Source organism: Armigeres subalbatus, chromosome 1 (genome assembly GCF_024139115.2).
Source record: "Armigeres subalbatus isolate Guangzhou_Male chromosome 1, GZ_Asu_2, whole genome shotgun sequence".
Taxonomy (NCBI): Eukaryota; Metazoa; Arthropoda; class Insecta; order Diptera; family Culicidae; genus Armigeres; species Armigeres subalbatus.
The window spans coordinates 262364958-262388481 of record NC_085139.1 but is presented as its reverse complement, the minus strand read 5'-3'; the positions used below and the strand labels follow the sequence as shown (position 1 = coordinate 262388481).

The 23524-nt window shown below is 42.6% G+C and overlaps 2 protein-coding genes across 2 annotated transcripts; both read right to left on the bottom strand.

The window, feature by feature from the left end:
• Positions 1–5201: 5201 nt before the first annotated feature.
• Positions 5202–6740, bottom strand: LOC134213375 (small lysine-rich protein 1). The gene is made up of 2 exons (XM_062692390.1): positions 5923–6740; positions 5202–5863 (listed from the first exon to the last, which is right to left on the bottom strand). The coding sequence occupies exons 1-2, from the start codon at positions 6184–6186 to the stop codon at positions 5795–5797; spliced, it is 333 nt and encodes a 110-aa protein (XP_062548374.1). The 5' UTR covers positions 6187–6740; the 3' UTR covers positions 5202–5794.
• Positions 6741–17675: 10935 nt separating this feature from the next.
• LOC134213368 (putative carbonic anhydrase 3) lies at positions 17676–18849 on the bottom strand. The gene is made up of 2 exons (XM_062692378.1): positions 18448–18849; positions 17676–18391 (listed from the first exon to the last, which is right to left on the bottom strand). The coding sequence occupies exons 1-2, from the start codon at positions 18728–18730 to the stop codon at positions 17727–17729; spliced, it is 948 nt and encodes a 315-aa protein (XP_062548362.1). The 5' UTR covers positions 18731–18849; the 3' UTR covers positions 17676–17726.
• Positions 18850–23524: the final 4675 nt, after the last annotated feature.

Here is a 23524-nt window from a genome sequence, read left to right as displayed (position 1 = left end):
ATCATTGAGTGCTCCCGCGTGAACTAACTCGTTTGCGAGTTTAAAGGAATGCATCACGTCTGAGTTTTTCATGCTAAAACGGATCATTTCACTCATTTCCCAAAAATCATTTCGCTCCAAAAAGTGTTTAAAATCAATTCTGGGTCAATTTATTGTTTACACACGCAAGAGTATCCATTGTTCTATGTGTTGAACGTTAATTTACTGTTAATTTACGAAGGAGAACAAAAGAAAACCTACGATTGCAATAGTGTCGAGTCGATTCCAAACCCGAACCTCGCGTCAACCCATCCTTATCCTAACCCATGGCGTTTAAGTGGTCTGCAGTGGTCTTCTGTCATTATCCTTTCTATTATCGGCTTTGGATTGACTTGCGTTTTAATTGCCCCACCAAACGCTGAAAAATGAAAATCTTGGCGTATATGAGCTTTTCCTGCAGATACTGTATCAAAACAATAAAAAATTGTAAGATTTTAACCCTCATAGTCTAAATGAACGATTCTGGCTTCCATATAATCACTAAGAAACATAATAATTTCTGCATTTCTCAACCGATTTCTGAAAACAGGGCAATATTTTGAATTGTCCACTTAGTTCCTGAGATATTACGGGGTGTATTGGGGTTGATATTTTAGCGCTCACGAGAACACTTGTTTAGTACTTCTGTAAGACATCGTGCCAAGTTGGGCATGTCCCGCAATCCACATTGATCGTACTTTGTAAAATTAAGAAGTGTGATATGTCGCAAGCTAGGGCTTATAACTGATAGAAAATGGCCATTTCAACCGGGCGGAGGACCAGGTTTCCGGAACATTCTCGGACATGTTCAACTTGTTCAAAAGCTATCAGGATGGTCTCAATTGAACTTGTTTTTCAAATCCATGAAGTTTGACATATAGCACGTTGCCTTACAGAAGTGCCAAAAAACATAACCCAGTACACTCCGAAGTATCTCCGGAACCAAGTGACCAATCTAAAATATTATCCCAGTTTCAGAAACTAGAGACCTGAGCGATAGTTTTAGGGGGTTGATTGTCAAATCGGTTGAGCAATGCAGAAGTTATACATTGTTTTAGTATTAATTTGAAGCTTGAATCATACGTTCAGACTATAAGGGTTTACTATAATGGTTGTATTAAAATCTTCCAAAATTGTATACCGTTGTCGGGGGTGAAAATGGAAAGTACTTAATTCGTCTTATGACAGTGGGAGACATTCCACTAAAAGAGCTTAAATAATGTTTCTTAATATTTTTGCAAACGGCAAATATTCGATATCCAAATTTTCTGATCTCATCGACAGTGAGTTTGCGAATGTCGTTTGCTATTGTACATCGTCGTATTTCCATCAGAGTAGCGCCCCGTCGCTTCTTATAGTCCATGTCATAAATCTAGACCAACATTTGAAAAGGGCGTAACAGCCAAAATTTATTCTTTCTGATTCTTCGTCTACATATATGGCTATATATGTGAACAAAGAACCAGAAGGAATAAATTTTGGCTGTTACGCCCTTTTCAAATGTTGGTCTAGAAATATTTAAACGCCAATGATTATGAAGTTCTCGAAGATATAGCAGAATGTTAATTTATGTAATCGGTTGGTGGAAACCAATTTGCCTTGCAAGCAAAGGCGTAGGATTGTCAATCCGTAGATGGCGAGTTCGATTCTCGTTCCGGTCTAGGATGTTTCGGCATAGTGTATCTATTGTACATGTAGAGATGCTGGTCCGAAAATTGGCGGCGGCGGCGTTTGTCAGAATGTTGGTCGGCGGCGATGGCGTTTTCGGCGTCACACCGAAAGCCATTTATACCGGCGTCGCACAGTGGGACCAATTCCAAAAAAGACGGTCATAAATATTAGACAAAATGGTCTAGCAGGCCACATATTGTGATTTTTCATTGAATAGATGGTTCCTCTTCTCGGCATCAACGACCCGTAAGCTAAAGTACAACTATCGGAGCGAGAGGTGGGGTACCAGTCGTCGCAAGCACGCTATAGTTCTCTAAGACAACGTGCTTGCACCAAGTGGTGCCCCATCAAATATCAATGGCTGGCGCCGCCAATGTAGAGTTCTCTTTCTATGAGCATTTCCACAGGTATTTATTTACCGCTTTCAGCCGCCTCACCTCAGTGCTAAGACAAAATTTATTTTATTGTTAGAAATTGTAAACATATGGAATAGGTTTTGTTTCGTCCTTAACCGAAGTACAGCTGTAGAGGCGCAAGTTGTTACTTGATATTACGATTCATGTAAAAAACTCATGATATTTTTACAGAGTAAGTTTGGAAAACTAGAAGTAAGGGATAAAATAAAATCCTCTAACGAAATTGTCCATTGCGACTAGACATAACATGACTTGATGGGTTTTCCTACTTTCATTGTTAATATTTTCAAAATCTCAGAGCGCAGGAGCCTGTAAGAACTAATGATCACGTGGGATTTCCTTAACAAAAGTATGCGTGAGACAAGAACAAATTGTGCTATGGGGGCGTACATATATTACGTAAGCACTTCTGGGGGAGGGGGGGGGGTGTCTCTTCTGTCGTTTTCTTACGCACCATGTAAATAAAAAAACATTTGTTTGAAATAAATCTTTCATGAGGGAGGGGGACTCGAAAACCCCAGAAAAAAATGCTTATGTAATAAGTGTACGACCCCTAGGCAATTTTAAGCTGATGTCACACCATTGCATTGGGGCAAATGATAAGTAGAAAGAGAAGTGAAAACAATTTGTGCGTTGCTGCACTTATCAAAATTGAGGGGGTTAGAAGCAGAGGGGTGTAAGTGACATTTTGGTCAAAACTGAGTTAACTACAGCAAAACATGCTTTGATTTTAAAGCTTTGCGGCAATATATTGATATAGTTTGTACGTTGTTCATAAAAAATGTGAAAATTCACAGAGAACTAGTCATTTTTTGAACTTTCATACAATTTGTATGGAGCGAAAAAATATTGAAAAACTTTGCACCCGTTTTTCTCAAAACTAACTTTTTGTCACTTACACCCCTTTGCGTTTGACCCCCTCAATTCATTGGCTAGACCGAAAGGACCACCGCCAGTAAAACCGAAAAAACTGAGCGGGCGGAGGGTAGCGGAACCGAATTTCTTCAGGATTGGATTCCTGACAAAAAAATGAAGCTTCAGTGTGAGTTTCATTGATGGGTACCGATGGGTACCCTTTTGAATTTTACAATGAATACAGTAAGAAGATAATACAATAATAATTTTATACTTTATAAAGACCGAGTACTTTCTGCGCGATCAAAAATAATTTACGAACGTTTAGGCTTGGCTTTATTTGTTTTAGGGCTGCACTTTGTAATGGTGCCAAATATAATAGGTTTGGGCGATGTATACGTTGTGGCCAACATAATGAACAATAGGATAAATGTTACAAGACTTAACAGAATTAAAAATCGACAACATTCTCAACTTGTATTGACTGTAAAGGTAAGATCTACCCAAATAAAATGACTTAAAACTATGTTTACATCATCGTCAAGTATTCTACTAACAGCCCATGACGCAAGTTATTAATTTGAATCATTTTGAATAGAACCTAGGAACCTCCGTTTGCCTTTGGCAAAGCGACTTATCCCCGAAACAAACAGATGGATGAACTAAATTTCATAACACCGTCGTCGGGGGTGACAATGGGTCAAATGGGAGTGAGAATGCGTCTGACTGTTTCAACTACTTAGAATGCATGTAGAATAGATTGAGAGTATCTGAGGACAAGAAAACGAAAAAATAAGAGACTTTATTGAACGATTTTGTTACCCGACCTCCGGACTGTCGGTGAGAGCGATGACCCATTCTAACCCCCAGACCCATTGTCACTCCCGATGGCGGTATATAAATGTATCCTTCAAAAAGCAGATGACCAGGGTGTGCAGAAATCGCTCCCAATAGATAACAAACGACGATAGAAGAGAGGCAAAAATCTCTACGAATCATAACAAGCCATGAAAACAAAACTATCGCACTTGTATACAAGTTGAAAAAAAAACTGATTCGGATATGCAGCCCCCACCGAGGGGGTTTGATAAAACGCTTTGTTCTCGCTCATTTTATGTTGGGGACCATATTTTTTTCGCACAGCTGTGTAAAACAAGTTGAAATGCATTATCAGTACTGGTGCAATTGGGGCTTATTAAAAGAAATTTATCATGGGCTGCGCTGTAGCCCCCCGAATCAGTTCATTATCGTAACAGCTACCGAAAAACTTCTCTCATGGTATGGTAGGGACACGGCAGGTATTTTCGTCTGTTCGTCATAGTCTCGAACTGGGAGCTGCGGACTCGTTCGATTCTTATTTTCAAGATATTTTGCTTGACACCCGCAAATTTCCTCTCAGTGTTCAATGTACACGCTACGATTTTCTCACATTGAATTATCATTATGTTTATCCTTTAAAAATTAATTTCAAAGATTTCGTCGATTTACTGCTTTGCATAAATTATTGTACCGATCGTAAAATTCAATCATGCTGTTCACTTATTAAAACTTCTCGATAGGTTTGAAATGACACCAAATAATTGAGTTTTGTTAGAAATTAACTATAATTAGTATGAGTTGATTTACACGTGTACTCGGCTGCGCTCAGAATGCTCAAAAACTCTCTCGATGCGATGGATACTTTTTGACAGCTTGCTTTGGATATTTTTTGACAATCGTTTTGACTCTATCCGCAGCTGCCAGGTCTCGAAAACCAATAAAAGAGACGCTTTTTTGTAAAACTCATACGTACCAAATCGTAGGCTCAGGAGAAACGTTCTGCTATAGTGGAGTTCTAGCAAATGTACGTTGCTTTCGTTGGTTTTAGCCCCTATGACGATGGACGGAAATACCTGCCGTGTCCCTACCTATCGAGAGTGTATACAGACATGATAAGTGAGAGATTTTCTGATGAGCGGTGCCATCGCAGCTTCATCGTCTGTTAACGTGTTCCAAAAGCTGAGCGGGATCCAATCCCCCCAATTCGCATCGCAATATTATATTTATTAAAGTTCTCCACCAAAAATAGTAAGTACAATATAACCGGTAAAGGCAGGACGCCCTAAAGATAAAAATAAATATTCCAACTTTTAGCTAATTGCATAAAAACCTGGTTTGCTGGTTTTTGAAGAACCATCCGTGCATTCACTATTCTTGATCTTATAACATTATAAACAATCTTTATTATTAATCATTTGCATTCTCTCATTACATTCATTTTTCTGCTTACATTGGATATTTTATAATATTTTACTACAAATTTATAAAATCAAACAAAAACAAATTTCTTGCTATTCTGCATTATTCGTATAAAAAAATCGATCCTACTCAATAACGATTAGAAGAATTTTGATTACACCTAGGTGTTTAAGTACTACCTGATATTTCTTTGGGTTTTTTTAATTGATTTGTTTTGTGGTGGCATCTATTGTTTCATTGCAGTGATCATAATCTACCAAAATCAAGTATTTAAAAATAAACCTGAAAAAATGTAATGTTTGCCAAACAACTTCATTTTGGGTACGCAGACGCACTGCGAGCTTCTTCTATACACGGAATTGAATAAGATCAACCCGATTATGGGTACATTCATAGTCGTGTGAGCTTATACGCGGAACACGTGCCTCATCCTCATCAGAAACCAGGTTTCAAAAATTCGGTCATCCTGCGCCTACACGTAGACAAGTAAACGCACGCTCCGTCTTCGAAACCGGTGAAACACTTTTGTTGCTGCATTTATTGCATTCGAAAACAAAACGTTGCCATGACAACGTGTTCACCGCCAATGCCGCTGATTATTTTTTGCCTTTCTTTTTCTTTTTCTGTCCCTCGGGCCACGCGAAACCGCGCGATTTCAGAACATCCTAAAAAGTCATAACTTCATTCGGTATTGCATTCATTCTAATTATTCTCATTATCTCACCTGAATGTTATGACACACATAGTACGCGTTCTCCATCGCAGCTTCGCTGAACAGATCGCCCTGAAACTTGGACGATCCCTTCCCTTTGCCTTTGCCCTTTTTACCCTTACCCTTCTTTGGTTTCGCTTCCGATTCTTCTTCGTCCACCTCGTCATCTTCGCCGCCACCGGCAGTGCTGGATCCACCGCCGCCCCCAGCGCTTCCACCAGGGGATTCTTTGCCGCCGGGCTTTCCGGCGGGCTTTTTCTTACCTTTTCCGCCCATTTCGGACGACACTGTCACGGATTTTTTGGAAAACTCTTCCGATGCTGAATCACACTTCTCTGTGTTTATCGATCCAACGAAGCGCCAAAGCACATCGGGTTCGTTTCTATGGGATCCAATACCCCTTCACCTGCTCCACTTTGCTGAATGGTGGGCTGGATGCGGTACACTGCCTTATCTCGGCAGTTGTACAATGTTCGCGCAATTTATCTGGATCATGTATCTTTGCAGGTATCTCCCAATGTTGTAGCACTTGTTCTTGGCTCCCTATGCTACTGCTTTTATTTTTGATTATTTGTTGGTCATCACTACCGAGAACGTGATCGGGGTTCCCGGCTTCATTCATGGTATGGTACGATTGACGTGCATGAATGGTAGGTTAAAGTCCATTCTCGAGTGTTCATTGTATACACCGTTTATATTAGGTTCCGAGTGACTTTATGGAATTATTTAGTTGAATTGAACGATAGTTTTACAATACAAAATATGGTTCTAAGCCCCAGCGTAAATGGTTGGTTCAAATCTAGTGCTGCTGGTTCTGTTCTAAAATCGCTTATTTTATTCTAGTTGTTCTAGTTTTTAAAGATGCAAATGTGAATGATACTAATAAGATATTTAAAATGCCAAAACTTTTACAGCATTTCCTCCAAAAAATAGTCACGATTTCTTAGAATTTCATAACATTTTTTATCGAGAAATATTCAGCTATCACGTGTTTTCGTCGATTTGATGCACGTGTTATTTGTACATCATTTTGCGCGCGTGTATAACGACTGGCATAGGTTGGAAACTGATAGTGAATTGACATTTCGTTTGGACTTTTCGTGTTCCTTCTGTACAGTCGAGGTGTGCCGTTCGAAATTCGTCGTCGACAGCATCGTTTCCGGCGTCACGGTCGGCGGCCGTGGAGGCTTGGCGATTATATGGCGGAATAGCTCTCAGGATTTTTCGAAAATAATCCAGAAATGAATCCAGAAATTTACCGCAATGTGGACGTAGGACTTTGAACAAATTCAGAAAATAAACTATCAATCGATTTTTCATCAAATGGATTTTTTGTAATTAATTTAAAATATATACATTGATAAAAAAATATAAAAACCCTGAGGGATATCCGATGCAATCAATTAAATCTGCTAAACGAAAGCTTGGGCAGAAAAATTGATAATTTTTCGTTGGCGCTTGGTGGGATTTGGCTGAACCCTGACCAGTTATCGTCTACTGTACATTTGTACGTACAACAACATGGTATCCGAATCGTATAAGTATGATAGACATCGTATACTGTAATACATATCGTAATATCATGCTTTTCATGATAGCACATCGGTAGGGCGTTAGACTTTAGATCATAAGGTCAAATGTTCGAGGCATGGTTGTTTACATTTTTTTCAGTATTTACTAGATCGTAATAATGTTTACGAAAACTCAAGAAAGTCGTTGTTATTACGTATATGGCCTCCACTTTAGTAGGTATATAACGATACGGTGCATTATATACAAGTTATATTGCGTGTATATGACAACTTCTATCAAAACCTATTTCCAGTCCATTTCGAGTCCAGTGGAGAAGGATACTCCATTCGGCGTAGGTTCATCGAAGAGCTGTAGCCCATCAAAAACTTATACGTATCAAAATGTTAACTCAGCCTGCAAGGACCACTAAGCTTGCAACTCACCAAGTCTGTTATCAGTCGAACGATCATCTGAGTGGTTTATTTGGCCACCTCAATTTATTTCCGCTATAACTGCACCCTCCGCCCTTATGTTCAGCACTTCCTGGGCCTGGAATCTTCCCGTTATCCGCGAGGATGCGGAACGGATCCGCCAGGATGGCAACGTCCGTGCTCGCTTCGACTACTGACTGCCATATCAACTGCTAGATGGCCGCACAATGGTTCAGGTTGAGCTGCGTTACTTACACGACTTTCTCGTATTTCCACTCATCATCGGGCAAGCAGGCCCACCAAGGCGTGATTGTGTGCCTGGTTCCTGCTCGCACCACGTCGACGAGGTGGTGTATACAACAGCCACGGAGATACTTGAGAGTCATTAGCGCACATCGCACTATATTACTCGAGGCGGCATGTGTACTCGCAGGCAAAATGGTGATGAAGGAAGACGAGGAGTGCTAAGCCCCTAGGGGCAGAGATGTCCTACACAGTTGGCAAAAATCTGCTCTTTTATTTTTCACAATTTTCAACAATTAAATTAAATTCATTTAATTGAATTCAATTGAAGTAACAAGATAGCACTCATGTATAACGTCTGCTATATTCGGTATCTTTTAGTATTCTCTGTTATAACAATTAAGTGTTGTTTATAACGATCTGACATCTCAATAGTGCTGTCCAATGAGCAGCTCGAAGTAGCTCGAAGTTGTTCCCGTCCTGCTCATTCTTTTTTGTCAACAAATGGGCATGAGTAGGACAGGGAGATACTTCGAGCTACTTCAAGCTCTCATTGGACAGCACTAATATTTGCCTACTATGAATCTGCTACTACAAAATGTCACTTCCAGTACTGGAAAATGTCCTGATCGTCAGTCATGAAAGGATGTTGTGCCTTATTTTAAAATTAATATTTCTAAATTATTTTAATAGATATATGCGAAGAATAGTAACTAGTTAATAAATTAATCACATTCCTTTAATTCACCAAGTTGAAAGTGGTAATAAACACAAAAATAAAGCAGATATTGGACACTTTCATGCCCTGTCACGGAACAAATATTTTTTGAGATTTTTGTAGCATGCCATTCATTCTTCGCGTTTCTATAAATATTGAAAGGGGCAGATATGTAAACATCGCGTGACATCTCTTATTGAAAATGAGAAATTGCAGTTTTGATCACTTCAATCTGACAAAATGGTGCACGTCAAATATACGCGGGCGCGCGCAGCATAAAAAAACCACCGGCTTCTTTATACACTTGACTTCTTTTATTTCTTTATTGAAGCTTAGCAGCCATGAGCCTCCGGGTCTCTGTCTCTGCTGTGATGTCCCGCTGGGTTCCAGTTCAATTCTTGTGTCAAGATATTGGAAGCTTTCAACATTCTCCACTGATTGCCCGGCTACAGTGAAACTGGAAAGGTTCACCGTGTTTACATCCAACGATTTGGTTTTATTGATGACTAAACCTGCCGAAGAGGAGCGCTCGGCAAGGTCGTTAAGCTTACTATGCATATCAGAGCGCCAGGTGCTCAGAGTAGGTGCTCGATGGTTATAGGCTGCCATAGCAGCCCGCGGTTTGGTTCACGATCAATCGCACCTACCAGAATCTCGTCGATTACGATGATGAACAGTAACAGTGATAGAATACATCCTTGCCTCACACCAGCTACGACACGGATAGGGTCGGACAAGACCCCATTGTGCAGCACTCTACACGAAAAGGCCTTGTACTGTGCCTCGATGAGACCGATAATTTTCTCAGGAACCCCTTTTGCGCCCCACATATTCTCGTGATAGAGACGGTCGACTGCTTTTTCGTAGTCGATGAATACCGAGTAAAGGGGCTCTTGGAATTCTATGACCTGCTCCAGAATGATACGGAGCGTGACAATATGGTCCACACATGATCTTCTGGCACGGAATCCAGCCTGTTGTCGCCGAAGAGTCGCGTCGATCTTCTCCTGAATCCGGGCTAGGATAACTTTGCATAGAACTTTGAGAACTTTACACAGCAACATAATGCTTCGACAGTTATCACATACAGTCAGGTCACCCTTTTTGGTCACTTCCAGTAAGATACTTTGCATCCAGTCGACCGGGAAAGTTGCGCTGTCTCAGATATTACGAAATAAACGAGGCAGTAGTTGAGCGAATGTCATGGAATCAGCTTTGAGCATCTCGGCTGATATGCGATCGACTCCTGGGGCTTTATTCGATTTCATACTTTGGATGGCTGTTTGAATCTCTAGCAGTTAACTGAGCTTCGGTATTGACGCGTGTTATACGTCGGATCCTAGGCAAATTATGCCGAGGTGGTGGTGGCCTGGCTGGCACTTGTAAAAGTTGTTCGAAGTGCTGGTCAATAACTGATCATTCGCGTCTTTCACAGTCATTCACAGGTTGCATTCATCTTCGCCCCGCTTAAGCGTCGTGAGATATCGCCAAGTAGGCGAATGACCCCAGCTGCTGCGCCTATCTCTCCTTCGTCAGACAGAGAGTCCGCCCATGCTCGCTTGCCCCGTCGATATGAGCGTTTTACTTCCTTCTCCAGAGCCGAGTACCGTTGACGGGCTAAGACTTTGGCTCCTCTGGTTTTTTATTGCTCTATCGCGGCTTTGGCTTCTCTTCGCTCCTCTATCTTCCTCCAGGTCTCATCGGTGATCCATTGTTCTCTCGGGGTGCGCAGTTCGCCCATTCTCGCTGGTGGCGATGAAGGCATTCTTGATGGTGGTCCATTGGCCTTCCACACTGCCACCTTCCGGAATATCTGCAGCACGCGTCTCCAGTTCTTCAGCGAAGGACCGTTTCACCCTGGCATCTTCCAGTCAGCATGTGTTGAACCGTCGTCCAACTCTTTCTTCCTGCCGACGACTCCGCACAATGCGCGTATTTCACCGATGAGGAGATGATGATCAGACGCGATATCGGCACTACGTTTATTCCGTACATCAAGAAGGCTCCGTTTCCATTTCCGGCTGATGAAGATGTGGTCGATTTGATTTTCTATAAAGCCGTCACGGGAGACCCACGTGACCTTGTGCACCGGTCGATGAGGGAAGAGCGATCCCCCGATCATTATGTCATTATAACCTTAGAATTCTTCGAACAGCTCTCCGGTTTCGCTCATTTCTCCGAGACCGTGGCTTCCCATAGTGCGCTTGGTTCGAGTTGTCGGATCCGATCTTCGCATTGAGATCGCCCATACAGATCTTGATTTCACTCTTCGAAATTCTATCTACGACTGCATTGAGTTGGCTGTAGAAGTTCTCTTTGTTTTGCAGATCGGCAGCATCGGTTGGCGCATAACATTGAATTATACTAAGGTTTTGGAACCGTGTTCTAAATCTGGCAATAATTATCCTTTCACTTATAGCTTCCAACTTCATAAGCGCAGATTGTGCCTGGGCGCTTAGTAGGAAGCCAACTCCGCGATGCCGGGGAGCGTGTTCACCTCGTAAAGCAGAGTATAGCAGAACTTGTCCCGACGGCGTTCTATGTTCTCCAAAGTTTGTCCAACGCACATCACTCAGTCCCAGTAGTGCCAATTTACCCTGCTTGGCTAGGGTTAAAACGTTCCATGTTCCTATTCGTGTCCGTTGTTTCGCGCTAAGAGTCGTCGCCGTAAAATCAGTCCGTATTCTTTCATTATCGGATTCTCGAGCAAAATGATGTTTCAGAAGCAGTAGGTTGTTGGCCCAGAGTCCCTATCCACCGGGATGGGCATGCCATCTTAGTTACAGCTTCCGGGGAATAGCATTTCATACTCAGCCGCTGGATACCAGATCAGACGCTGTTGGAGCCGCACCTTCTTGGTGAACAGACGCTCGATCAGTTAGGTCAAATTTGTTTAAAGTTCCACCAAACACCAGAACTAGGCTAGTGCGCTTTGAGCGGCACACGGTCGCTTTGATAGGGCCTGCTTGCGGACACATGCAGCTTTTTATAGAAGCTCAACAGAGCCCACTGTCGCAACTCACAACATCCTAGGTAGACCCCACAGGACGTACCCTCTCACTCTAGCTGATGTCAGAAGGACAACAGTGCCCAGGCTACACTACCAGCTAAAAGTACGTAACCCTTAGCTGGCGGTCAATTGTCATCGGAAGACCCGTGGAAGCGTGAGTATTGGAACTTGTGAGGACCAGAGCTATTTTAGGCGATCCTTCCCGGATGTCAGCTCACCATTTCGTAGCCCGTAGTTCGACCTTTTGACCCAGTTATTTCTCCCAAACTTCTTTTCCTTCAACCTTCTGTAATTTTGTCTACGTTCTTTTCCTTCGACCTCTTGTCATTTCGACCTTTTGTCCTATCGACCTTTTGTCCTTTCGATCTTTTGTCCTTTCGACTTTATGTCCTTCGACCTTCTGACCGTTAACCTTAAGTCCTTTCGACCTGCTGCCCCTTCGAACTTTTGTCTTTTCGACCTTTTGTCCCTTAGATCTTTTGTCCTCTCGACCTTTTGTCCTTCTACCTTTTGTCATAGATTTTCAGGTGAAGCCGTCGCCTAGTCTCAAGTGTGACGGCATGGATTAGCAGAACTCATTAAACTTTGGCTTAACCTAGTTCTTAATAAGCCACAGATGCTTCAGGTGGTACATGCACAGGTTCGGATATGGGGCTTCCCTCGTCTATCCACAATTTCCAGGCGTGACAAAAACGGCCTAGCAATCCTGTTTATAGTTATGTCCCCGGTTCGAAGTGGAGCAATGTCGGAGGCATGGGAAATGGTTACTACCACCGATAACATCGTCGGAAGAATGTGGCAAAACGCAGAACAGTGGAGTGATACCGCAAGAGTGACCACCAGGATAGCCGGCATCCTACGACAAGGTTGGTACACGGAGTAGCAGTAGGTCGCCATTGGGGAAAGCGGACCATGAGCGTATTAACGTATGAGCACCGTATGAGTACACCGCCGCGGAAGATACATGCCGATAAGGAAGAACGCAAGCGCCAGCTACCAACGATGCAACTGTTGTCAGCTTGCGGCGATCGCGTCAACGTAGAACGTGAGGTCACAGCCGCGGCCGGTTATGGGGAAGCTCCCGCTGTCGGGGAACTTCTCGTCGGAGTAGGATAGATTCGCCGTCGGGGATTATCCGAGTCGTTCTCGAGTCGCGACCGAGGCGGGAGCTGAATAGCTCAACTAATAAGTTGGGAGCTGAATAGCTCAAGGGCAGTAAAAATCAGTTATCGGAGTAAACTAGGTCCACCGTGTCGGGTTGTCGGTGCACCATTGAACCGGAAGCTATCTCCACCCGGAATCTTTGGATCGACACGGCACTTGCCCGTCAACCCGTTGAAGCGGGTCGTCGGTTGCGGGGGAGCTTTCAACGTCGGAGAAAGCCCCGTCGAAGTAGGATTGATCCAACGCCGGGGAATAGTCCGCGATCCAGGCGGGAGCTCACCGGCTCAACGGTTTAGCAGGAAGCCGAATGGCTCAAGGCCATGGGACCGCACAAGGAAAAAAACGTAAAGACTGGTTTCATGTGGAGTCCCAAAGAGGGACATGCTAGAAGCCGCATGCTAGTAGCGGCTGTACACCAAAATAAAGAACGACTTAAAGAACTAAAAGCAGAGAAAAAACTCCAAGTCGAGTCAAGTGCGAGACACCTTACTGTTGTGTTTAGCTTGATTGACTGTACCCATCGTAGTTGCTAGTCGTGATTGGCCGAGAAACAACAAATAATGCACAACCAGTACTGAGATTTTCATTTTCATTGAGGCAGGTCACGCGATATTTACATTTCATTCTCTCCCGCTTTCATAGAAAGCATAAACAATGAAAGAAATTTCCACGGATTTTTTTTTCATGAAAGCACATCAAACTATTGTAAGCAAGTTGCTTCTTCTTCAATAAAGTTACTTCTAACTCGAAAATCAGGAGCAATATAATCATTTTATCGACTAGTCATCGTTATTTGCACATAGCTATTAAAACTATTTAGAAATTAAAATTTCAAAACAAAGCAACATTCCCATCATGAGTTCTTGTAATGTAACAGGAGCCCAGGAGTCCACTACATTTTGATTTGGTCTCTTGAAAATGAAAATGCCTCTATTTTCGCTTTCAGATGACGGTCACGAAAACTAACAGTACTGTGCACAACTCACCAATTGAATAGTCTTCTCGGGACTAGAAAACTATTCTCACTGAACATGCTTCGGAGTTTCTTTAATTCAAGACCAATAACGATGCCGGCCACGTTCTCACAGTCAATTAGAATAAGGGGAGGAAAATTAGTTCGACACTCATTGCTACAAGAGACTGAGGAATCCTCTGCATCTCCATGAGCGCACTGGGAAGGAAATATATTGGAAATCGCTTTGGTAAGCGACTAATTATTTCTTTTGAACGACGCCATATTTATGATGATACAAAAACGGAAAAGCAACGCGTGTCTAACGTATTTTCCCGATGACTGATTTGATATCTTAACTACTTCGAGACGACTAAAACACGCACTGCACAACGCATGCTCGATGGCTACTTCGAAAAAACACGCACTGAACTGATTAGCTGTATAACCGATCGCGTAATGCGGAACACAATATTTCGGCAGATCGCGCGATCGTTCTGCTGTCCGAAACCAGAGAAAACACGCACTGAACTCACTGAAGACGGTCTAACTGTTGTGGTCGAAATACGCATCTGTCAAAGGTACAATCAAGTGGTGGAATTAAATGAGAAAAGGTACAAACTCGTCTTATTACAATTAAAGACATTCCACTAGAAGCTCAAACTAATTTTCTTATCATGGATAGATAGTTGATCATACTGCGCCTCCTCTAAATGCTCTGGCAATTTTGATGCAAGAGAAATTTCAGTGGAAATTTTTCTGAATTCCCAGAGTACATTATTCCGAATTTCTGGAGTAAATTTTCACGCATTCATTTGCAGTTTTTATTTAAAATTCTTATGAGTTTTCACAGGAATTTTTCTTGAATTTCCATGGGGAAATATTTAGAATTATAATGGAAATTTTTTTTAGCCTCTTGAAAGGAGGCTTCCGAGCCTTTTGGAAGGAGGCTTCCGAGCCTCTTGAAAGGAGGCTTCTCAGCCTCTTGAAAGGAAGCTTCCAAGCCTCTTAAAAGGAGGCTTCCGAGCCTCTTGAAAAAAGGCTTCCGAGCCTCTTGAAAGGAGGCTTCCGAGCCTCTAGGAAGAAGGCTTCCGAGCCTCTTGAAAGGAGGCTTCCGAGCCTCTTGAAAGGAGCCTTCCGAGCCTCTTGGAAGGAGGCTTCTGAGCCCCTTGGAAGGAGGCGTCCGAGCCTCTTGAAAGGAGGCCTGAGCCTCTTGAAAGGAGGCCTGAGCCTCTTGAAAGGAGGCTTGAGCCTCTTGAAAGGAGGCTTCTGAGCCTCTTGAAAGGTTGCTTCTGAGCCTCTTGAAAGGAGGCTCTGAGCCTCTTGAAAGGAGGCTGAGCCTCTTGAAAGGAGGCTCTGAGGCCTCTTGAAAGGAGGCTCTGAGCCTCTTGAAAGGAGGCCTGAGCCTCTTGAAGGAGGCTTCTGAGCCTCTTGAAAGGAGGCTTCTGAGCCTCTTGAAGGAGGCCTGAGCCTCTTGAAGGAGGCTTGAGCCTCTCTTGAAGGAGGCTTCTGAGCCTCTTGAAAGGAGGCTTCTGAGCCTCTTGAAAGGAGGCTTCTGAGCCTCTTGAAGGAGGCCTGAGGCCTCTTGAAAGGAGGCTTCCGAGCCTCTTGAAAGGAGGCTCTGAGCCTCTTGAAAGGAGGCTTCTGAGCCTCTTGAAAGGAGGCTTCTGAGCCTCTTGAAAGGAGGCTCTGAGCCTCTCTTGAAAGGAGGCCTGAGCCTCTTGAAAGGAGGCTTCTGAGCCTCTTGAAGGAGGCTCTGAGCCTCTTGAAAGGAGGCTTCTGAGCCTCTTGAAAGGAGGCCTGAGCCTCTTGAAGGAGGCTTGAGCCTCTTGAAAGGAGGCCGAGCCTCTTGAAAGGAGGCTTCCGAGCCTCTTGAAAGGAGGCTTCCGAGCCTCTTGAAAGGAGGCTTCCGAGCCTCTTGAAAGGAGGCTTCCGAGCCTCTTGAAAGGAGGCTTCCGAGCCTCTCGAAAGGAGGCTTCCGAGCCTCTTGCAAGGAGGCTTCCGAGCCTCTTGAAAGGAGGCTTCCGAGCCTCTTGAAAGGAGGCTTCCGAGCCTCTTGAAAGGAGGCTTCCGAGCCTCTTGAAAGGTTCCGAGTTCGGAAGCCTTTTTTCAACTATGCTACTGAGCTTTTCGGAGAAAGTCTTTCATGTCTCTCAAATATAGCTTTCCGAACCTTTAGATTCAAGATTTTTTTTAATTCAGAAGCATATTCTTACCATATTATTCAATATGGTACATTTTTAAATTCATTCGACGTTTTGACCTTTTGGTCTTTTGTTCCTCACACAATGCCAACCCTTCATTTGGTGGTTAGGGTGGTCAGGATTCAGAAGTCTTTGCTTTACTAATCGCCTTGCACATTATGCACAATATAATGTTTGAAAATAAAAATAATCAAAACTTTATCAATAGGATTTGGATCAAACTGTAATACATTCGCTATTACGCATTTTTGTCCGAGGTACCCCCTGGGAACAGCGAAGGTACCCCCAGGGGTACATGTACCCCAGGTTGAGTACCGCTGTTCTATGCGAAGAACGTCAACTCACTGTTTAAGTTTAAGCGAGATGAGTTTAATGTGTTTGGATTCACGCTTGATTTGAATTATCTATCCCAAGTAACATTTTAAGCTTTATAACGCTCTTGAAGACCATAATTTACTCTTCAAGAGTGTTATAAAACCAGCATAAAACCAAAATGTTACTAGGGACTAGCTTAAAGATTGTAAACATAAGATTAATTTAAGCTGAGAATAGCACCGGAACCAAAAAGTTCAATCGAATTCGTCGAAATTCTAATACAAGTGATTTGAATATTGTTTGATAATGTTTAATTTTGTCCAACATTATTTCAAATATGTTCAAATATTCTTAAATGTAAATCGGAGTTCGAGGACGTACAGCCACAGTTCGCTGATCAGCCTAACCCCGCATTACAGTAGCTCTTTAAATAGGTTGCGTGAATGTGCAGAATTCCATCACGTGAGCAGTCACAACAAAGCAATTGCAGTGAGACAAAAAGAATGGCAGTGTAGACGACCTTTTGAAACAGCGATAACCTGCATCGGTATACCTTCAAACAACACGTTTGAAATATCACCATTGACTGTTCTGTCCGTCTGTTGAAAAAGGTCTGCTCTGTAGATAGAACGTGCCATATAAATTTCCTGAAGACTATGACAAACGGAATAAATCACCGGTGTGTTTTGATCAGTCATTTTGACTGACTAACTTGTGAAACACCTTTGCTTATCCACTCCAGTTGCTACTAATCTATCAATAAGACATGACTAAGCTTCACTTGTCAAGAATAAAGGGAAGCTCATTGAACCTCATTTGATCCAATCAAAAGATTAAACTGCTCGAGCCGATAACATCAGGTCACCTTAACTATCCCATAAATTCATAAAAATCGATCGAATGGAAGCTTACCGTCCCATATTCCCAATTACACTTCCGTTACGACAAATATGACGAATAAGTGACAGTAGGTAGAACGTCAGAGAGATAACCAATACAGGGTTGCATGCACTACCCGCACCCCGTGTCAGTAATCGAACCTACGATTTTTATTGCCCCGAGTGCGCAAGCCTGAGCTATCATACAATTGTCTTTTATGGTTCTTGAATTGCCCCTCCTCTCTAGTATTCACTCGAATAAAAGCGTGGCGGAAGTCGCAAGGCGCTGGCTAGCGAATAAAACACTTAAAAAATTCCCCAAATCTCAAAGCAATCGCTACATCTATATCAGTCTTATTTTATATTAAGCATTTTGCCAATTGTACTTATCAAGTCCTAAAATAACAGATCATAATAGACAGCAGTAGACCTGCGGTCATCGAAAGCAATTTCAGCCGTGGAAGGCTCGCTCCACCATCAACCCTTTGTTCCGTCTCAGTAACCCAAACCAGTGCTCGGGCGTTCAATGGTTTCACTTGTCGGTAGTTGAGGACCAGCTCTTCATTTTCCGCGTCGCGTATGCTTTTGAACTCTTCCAACTGATCGAGTGAAACCGGTAGCGATTCGGGAAAAACCGTCCACACGACCGACTCCGAGCATACCGGAGTCGTTAGTGATCCTTCATAGCGGAAGTATTTGGTTCGGGACTTCGGTATGAAGCTCTCGAGTGTCGGGCTTCCTGTCATCCTCACGTAGTCGTTCACTTTGTCTTTAACGGACGTGGTCACGTTTAGGATGGTCCCGATGGATTCGTTTGACTGCTCATCCACGTGGAACAATACGCCTACTACGGCGATCCCTGTTTTCTCTTCGGCAGCCTCCGTTAATGTGGCGTATTTGGAGTTTCGGTGAACCAGATGGACTTCTAGAGCGTACCGCTCGCCAGCGATTGTATGCTCCGAACCCCAGTGAAAGTGAAACTGCTCTAGAATGTATTTACCGCTGAGGCCGCCACCGTAGATAGAAACTGATTCGTCTCCGATGTTTACTTGAACTAAAATAATCTCGATAAGCATCAATTTCTTTAGAATTCATCAATCATTAACTCACTTGTATGGCCGTTGTTAACCAGCGACGCATTTGTCATCGATTGATCGTAATCATCGAACACGAACAGCGGGTAAACGCCCTTAACGGCCGCGTCGTGGGAAAGATCGATGGGTGACTGCCTGCGACCCGTGTCGCAGGTACCTCCCCAGTTTTCCGGTTCTTCGACGGTCCCGTCCGCATTCGGTTTAGGGTATTGCCAAGATTCTGCCTTACATCCAGGGAACGAAAGCGCAAACCCAAGCACAATTAGTGAAAGACCTGTGACGATACGATTATCGGCCATAATCAATCATTACAAGTGTAAAACAACGCAAAAAGCTCAGGGCAGAACCAATCGATTCGAAAATTTATGTCCTACTAAGTTCAACTGCCAGTTTTGTATTGCTCTTAAGCCCGTATTGGTCATTTGATTTTTATTGACGCAAGCCGTGTGACACTTGTTCAGTAATCCATCATAATTAAAATTGTTGTATTGGGGGATTACAGATGTCGGAGATAAGAGCCTTCGACTACTTGTTTAGAACCACGGGACCATCAATATCTGAATTGCACTGAGCTTCCGAAGAAGGGTGAACACGTGTAAATAGCTTAAGCGGTTGTTTACAACCCCGTCAGGGCCGAGTGTCACACCTTCAAAAAACGAAGATGCTCCCGGTTGGTGTCACTTCTCACAGAGGGTCAATAATTGATAGGGAATCGCATTGCGCTCGCTTCAGGGAGATTCCGAATGTTCCTACGTTTGTTTCAATTGCATATACAGTTTTATATTGAGATAACAAGGGACTATGGGCATCTCCGGTAGCATCAGATCTCTAAGTGGCGTATGGCGGTGATTGATTAGCGCATGAACGCCACATATACTCGGATGTCGGCGCCATACCTACCGATGCTTTCGATTCCCTTTATCGCTACGCGCGTAGTTACGAAGCATTCGATGCCATCATCGTCCACACAGTCGATAGAAATATACATTTTTTTATTGAGGATATGCGTTGATATTTTCATTTAACAATGAAGTATTTTGTCGGGGTATTTATTTCCTATAAATAAGCTCGTGAAATGATGAATGGTATTTCAATTTCTTGATAAATCACGTGACAGCTGATTGTTTCAAAGGGGTGTTGCAAAGGTCTCCCCCTCTATTTAATTTACAATCTGTTCTTATTGTTGCATCAAATTCGGAAAACCCAGATGAACATTGTACTGAATCGTGAAGTTTTTTTTATATGCCATTGTGCATCGTGGGGTGAATCCATCAAGATAAATTTGGACAGCATCGGACAAATGTTTGACATCTAGTCGACAAATTAGGTTTTAACTGCGAAGTAATCAAAGCTACGCACATGCGCCACTCAAACTCATCGGGTGTGTGCAACCATGTAATTATAGATCAAACGAGCGTTATCAGAGCCGACTTACCATGATTGCACTTATGCGAATAAAATCGTGGAGATCGTATATATTATTTATAAATCAGTAATCCGTAGACGAGCCAGCCTAGGGCTAAAAGTCTCCCTCATAAAGACAACAAAAAAACAGTAATAGCAGGTAATAAACCTTACGGCATAAATTTACGGAGAAGCCCAATTGAGAACCTGATGAAAATAGAACCTGACCAGTAGGTCAGAAACCATTTTACTAACAGGTTGTTACACACAGGTGTACCATTAGTAGTTAAAATAAAAAAAATTGTATCAAAATTGTGTTTTCAATTGAATAAAAATATAGCTCGATATGTAACACAGTGATATGAAATTATTACAAATTATGTTATTGAAAATAACCAAGTTATCACTGGCTGTGTTACAAGTATTGCTATTCGTAATAATTGTACAGATATGTTCCGATTTTATCACGTTCTGATTTTGTCACGCTCCGATTTCGTCAACAAAATTATTCCGCTTTTATCAACAAAAAAGTTCAATCATTTTTTTTTTTTGAAGAGATTTAGCTTTTAATATAAAATAACTTGGTGTGTGGCCTAATTCCGCCGAACGAGCTATCCGTTGATTTGATCGCTTGTGTGCTGTCTTCTCGAGCGTGCAACTCCGGGCGTGCCCGACGAGGAAAGAGGCAAAGTCATGGCCTGCTATTCACTAGTCAATGTTGGCAACCGAACCGTTATACGGATGATATTTACATGTCTGTCATCAATGCACGCTCAGAGTGGATTGCCCAATTTTCTACTAAATCTCACCCTTACATTCCCCTTCTTCTCTCATCAAAAAAGAGAAGAAAAAAAACATTGACTTGCGATTTTCATAAAACAACTATTTACATCATTTTTTTTCACGCATTTTTTTTTACATTACAGCCAAATTTAATTTTACAATTCAGTATCCAATATCCGTACTCAATTCCCATATTCAAAATCATCCTAATTCAAATATTTCAATCCTACGTTTGATACGATTTTCCAATCAATACGCAAGTCCATTTTTACTAAACAAATTAATCCAACCTTTTTTTGAACCTACTGAACTGTCAACTTTTTTTTATGTTCATCTGTATTCCTTCTTATTTTTTGCAAATATATCTAGCATTGAAATCCAAAACCAAATAGAATTCGAGCCGGCAGACCATATCCAATACAATTTTGATGGCCTTCCAACAGGAAAAGTCAAAACAATATCGGTGGCTCTCTAAACATACTCTGTAATCTGTATCCAGTTTTCCGCGAGCGGTAATGGCCGCCAGCTTGCCTGCGGGTTAGTCTGTGATTTGACATTTCTGGAGGTCAACTGCACCCACCGCTCCGAGCATTCTGACCAATGTGGCATATAAGAAGGTGCTGATTAAGTGAATTCAAGCCTTCTTATTGTCTGATTTTCTCAAAATTGCACGCGGCGAACCCTTCATGAAAGGTACCGCCGCGCTTTCTGCACCCCGTTTACTTGATTCTTATGGGTGAATAGCATTGCGGTGTATCGTTTGGCGCGGCCGTACCTTTCGACAGTCATTCGCCGCGTGAAGTTTTGTGCAAGTACCCATTTGGGAACATTACAAACGCCGCGCAGTGTATCATATCCCGAAAATCTGACAATATATATCACATTGATCAAAATGCTCGAACGGTGGGTGCAGTTGACCTCCAGAAATGTCAAATCAGAGACCAACCCGCAGGCAAGCTAGCGGCCATTACCGCTCGCGGAAAACTGGATTGGTCCTTCAAGCTTAAGCCAATCAGTCCGGCTCTCTCCCACAACACCCTTGAAATTCAAATTTGAAACGTTGCGTTCTGCTGGTCCACCGCATTAACGTTTCTTTGACGCGAACAATTTGCCCTTCTTCTACACAACCATCAACCATGCATTAATCCGTACTCTTCCAGAGCACCTTCGACAACACAAGCAATAAAACAGGTGAGAAAACAAATCATTTATTCCGAAAACAAATCATTTTTAATCGAAACCGATACGAACAACAAATCATTCAATCTGGTACCTTCGACATTACAAGTGAAAACCGATGAGAAAACGAATCATTTGCTTCGACGCTACTTCAGAGTTCTTTCGATATTTAAAATATTTAAAACCGATAAGAAAACAAATAAAATATTTCAGCGCTCTTCCAGAGCGTCTTCGACGTCACAAGCCAAAACTGATGGGCAAATCATTCAATCCGGTGCTCTACCACAGCAGCTTATCACATCACATATCAAAACCGATGAGAAAATAAATCATTTATGCTGGCGCTCTTCCAGAGCGCCTTCGACTTTTTTAAGTCGAAACCGTTGAGAAACAACACATTTTTAAATCCAGGGTGCCTTCGACATCACAAACCAAAACCGACGAGCAAATCATTCAATCCGACGCACTTCCAGAGCGTCTTTGACATCCCAAGTCAGAACCGATGGACAAATCATATAATCCGACGCACTTCCGAGCGTCTTCGACATCAGAAGTCGAAACCGATAAGAAAATCATTCAATCCGACGCTCTTCCAGAGCGCCTTCGACACTACTAGTCAAAACCGATGAACAAATCATTCAATCCGCAATTCAATTCAATTCACAAGTCGAAACCGATGAGAAAACAAATAATTTATTCCGGCGACCTCCCTTCGACATCACAAGTCGAAACCGAAGAAGAATAAAATGTCCCAATCACGCCTTCAGGATACTTACAGAACAATAATTTCCAACCAGGAACAACCTGGCAAGATCGCCAAATGTGTGGCCTAATTCCGCCGAACGAGCTATCCGTTGAGTTGGTCGCTTGTGTGCTGTCTTCTCGAGCGTGCAACTGCGGGCGTGCCCGACGAGGAAAGAGGCAAAGTCATGGCCTGCTATTCACTAGTCAATTAGGGTCTCGCCGACATTTCTCACCAACACGAACGCAGGTTCGTGGTTGCAAACAATCCCATTTGATTTTGCCGTGACAGCTGCTCGTGGTTGCAAACAAACCGAGTAAAAGTGTGAGTGAAACGTGCGTGTACGTACACGATCGCTGAAAGCCTAATGGATGATATTTACATGTCTGTCATCAATGCACGCTCAGATTGGATTACCCAATTTCTATTAAATCTCACCCTCACACTTGGGATAGTTTTCGGCCAAATGTTGTATTTATAATATATCAAGCACTGGCGGTAATAAGACTGGGAGGGAGAAACAGATTCGAAAAATGTGTGTGTCAAGCCGAGCCGAAATCTAGCTGTCAGTGTGAGCCGAAAACGAAATTCTCAGCAAGAAAATTACTGCAGGCAATATAACAACAATAACACATAAAACAAAATTTATTCTTTCTAGGTGGCGCCTACGTTGATTGTTTTTTCTTGTTGAAAATTTACGTTCTTGAGTTTAGAACATGTGATCTAGCCGATCAACCAAGTCCTGAACGATGAACCTGTGTATCGCTAAACATCCCCAATACCGACTGTATTACATCTCTTCAAAACGTTCTGGATCTCAGATAATTTTAATAGCAAATTTTCAAAACGACTTTGAACTATCCAATGATCTAGCTTATAAATGATGTTGGATATGATATCCCAGTGAATGCATTTGGGTTATATGACTTAAATCATCACTTGTACTAGACATTGCCTTTACGGGTGGCCAAAATATCCGGGAAGT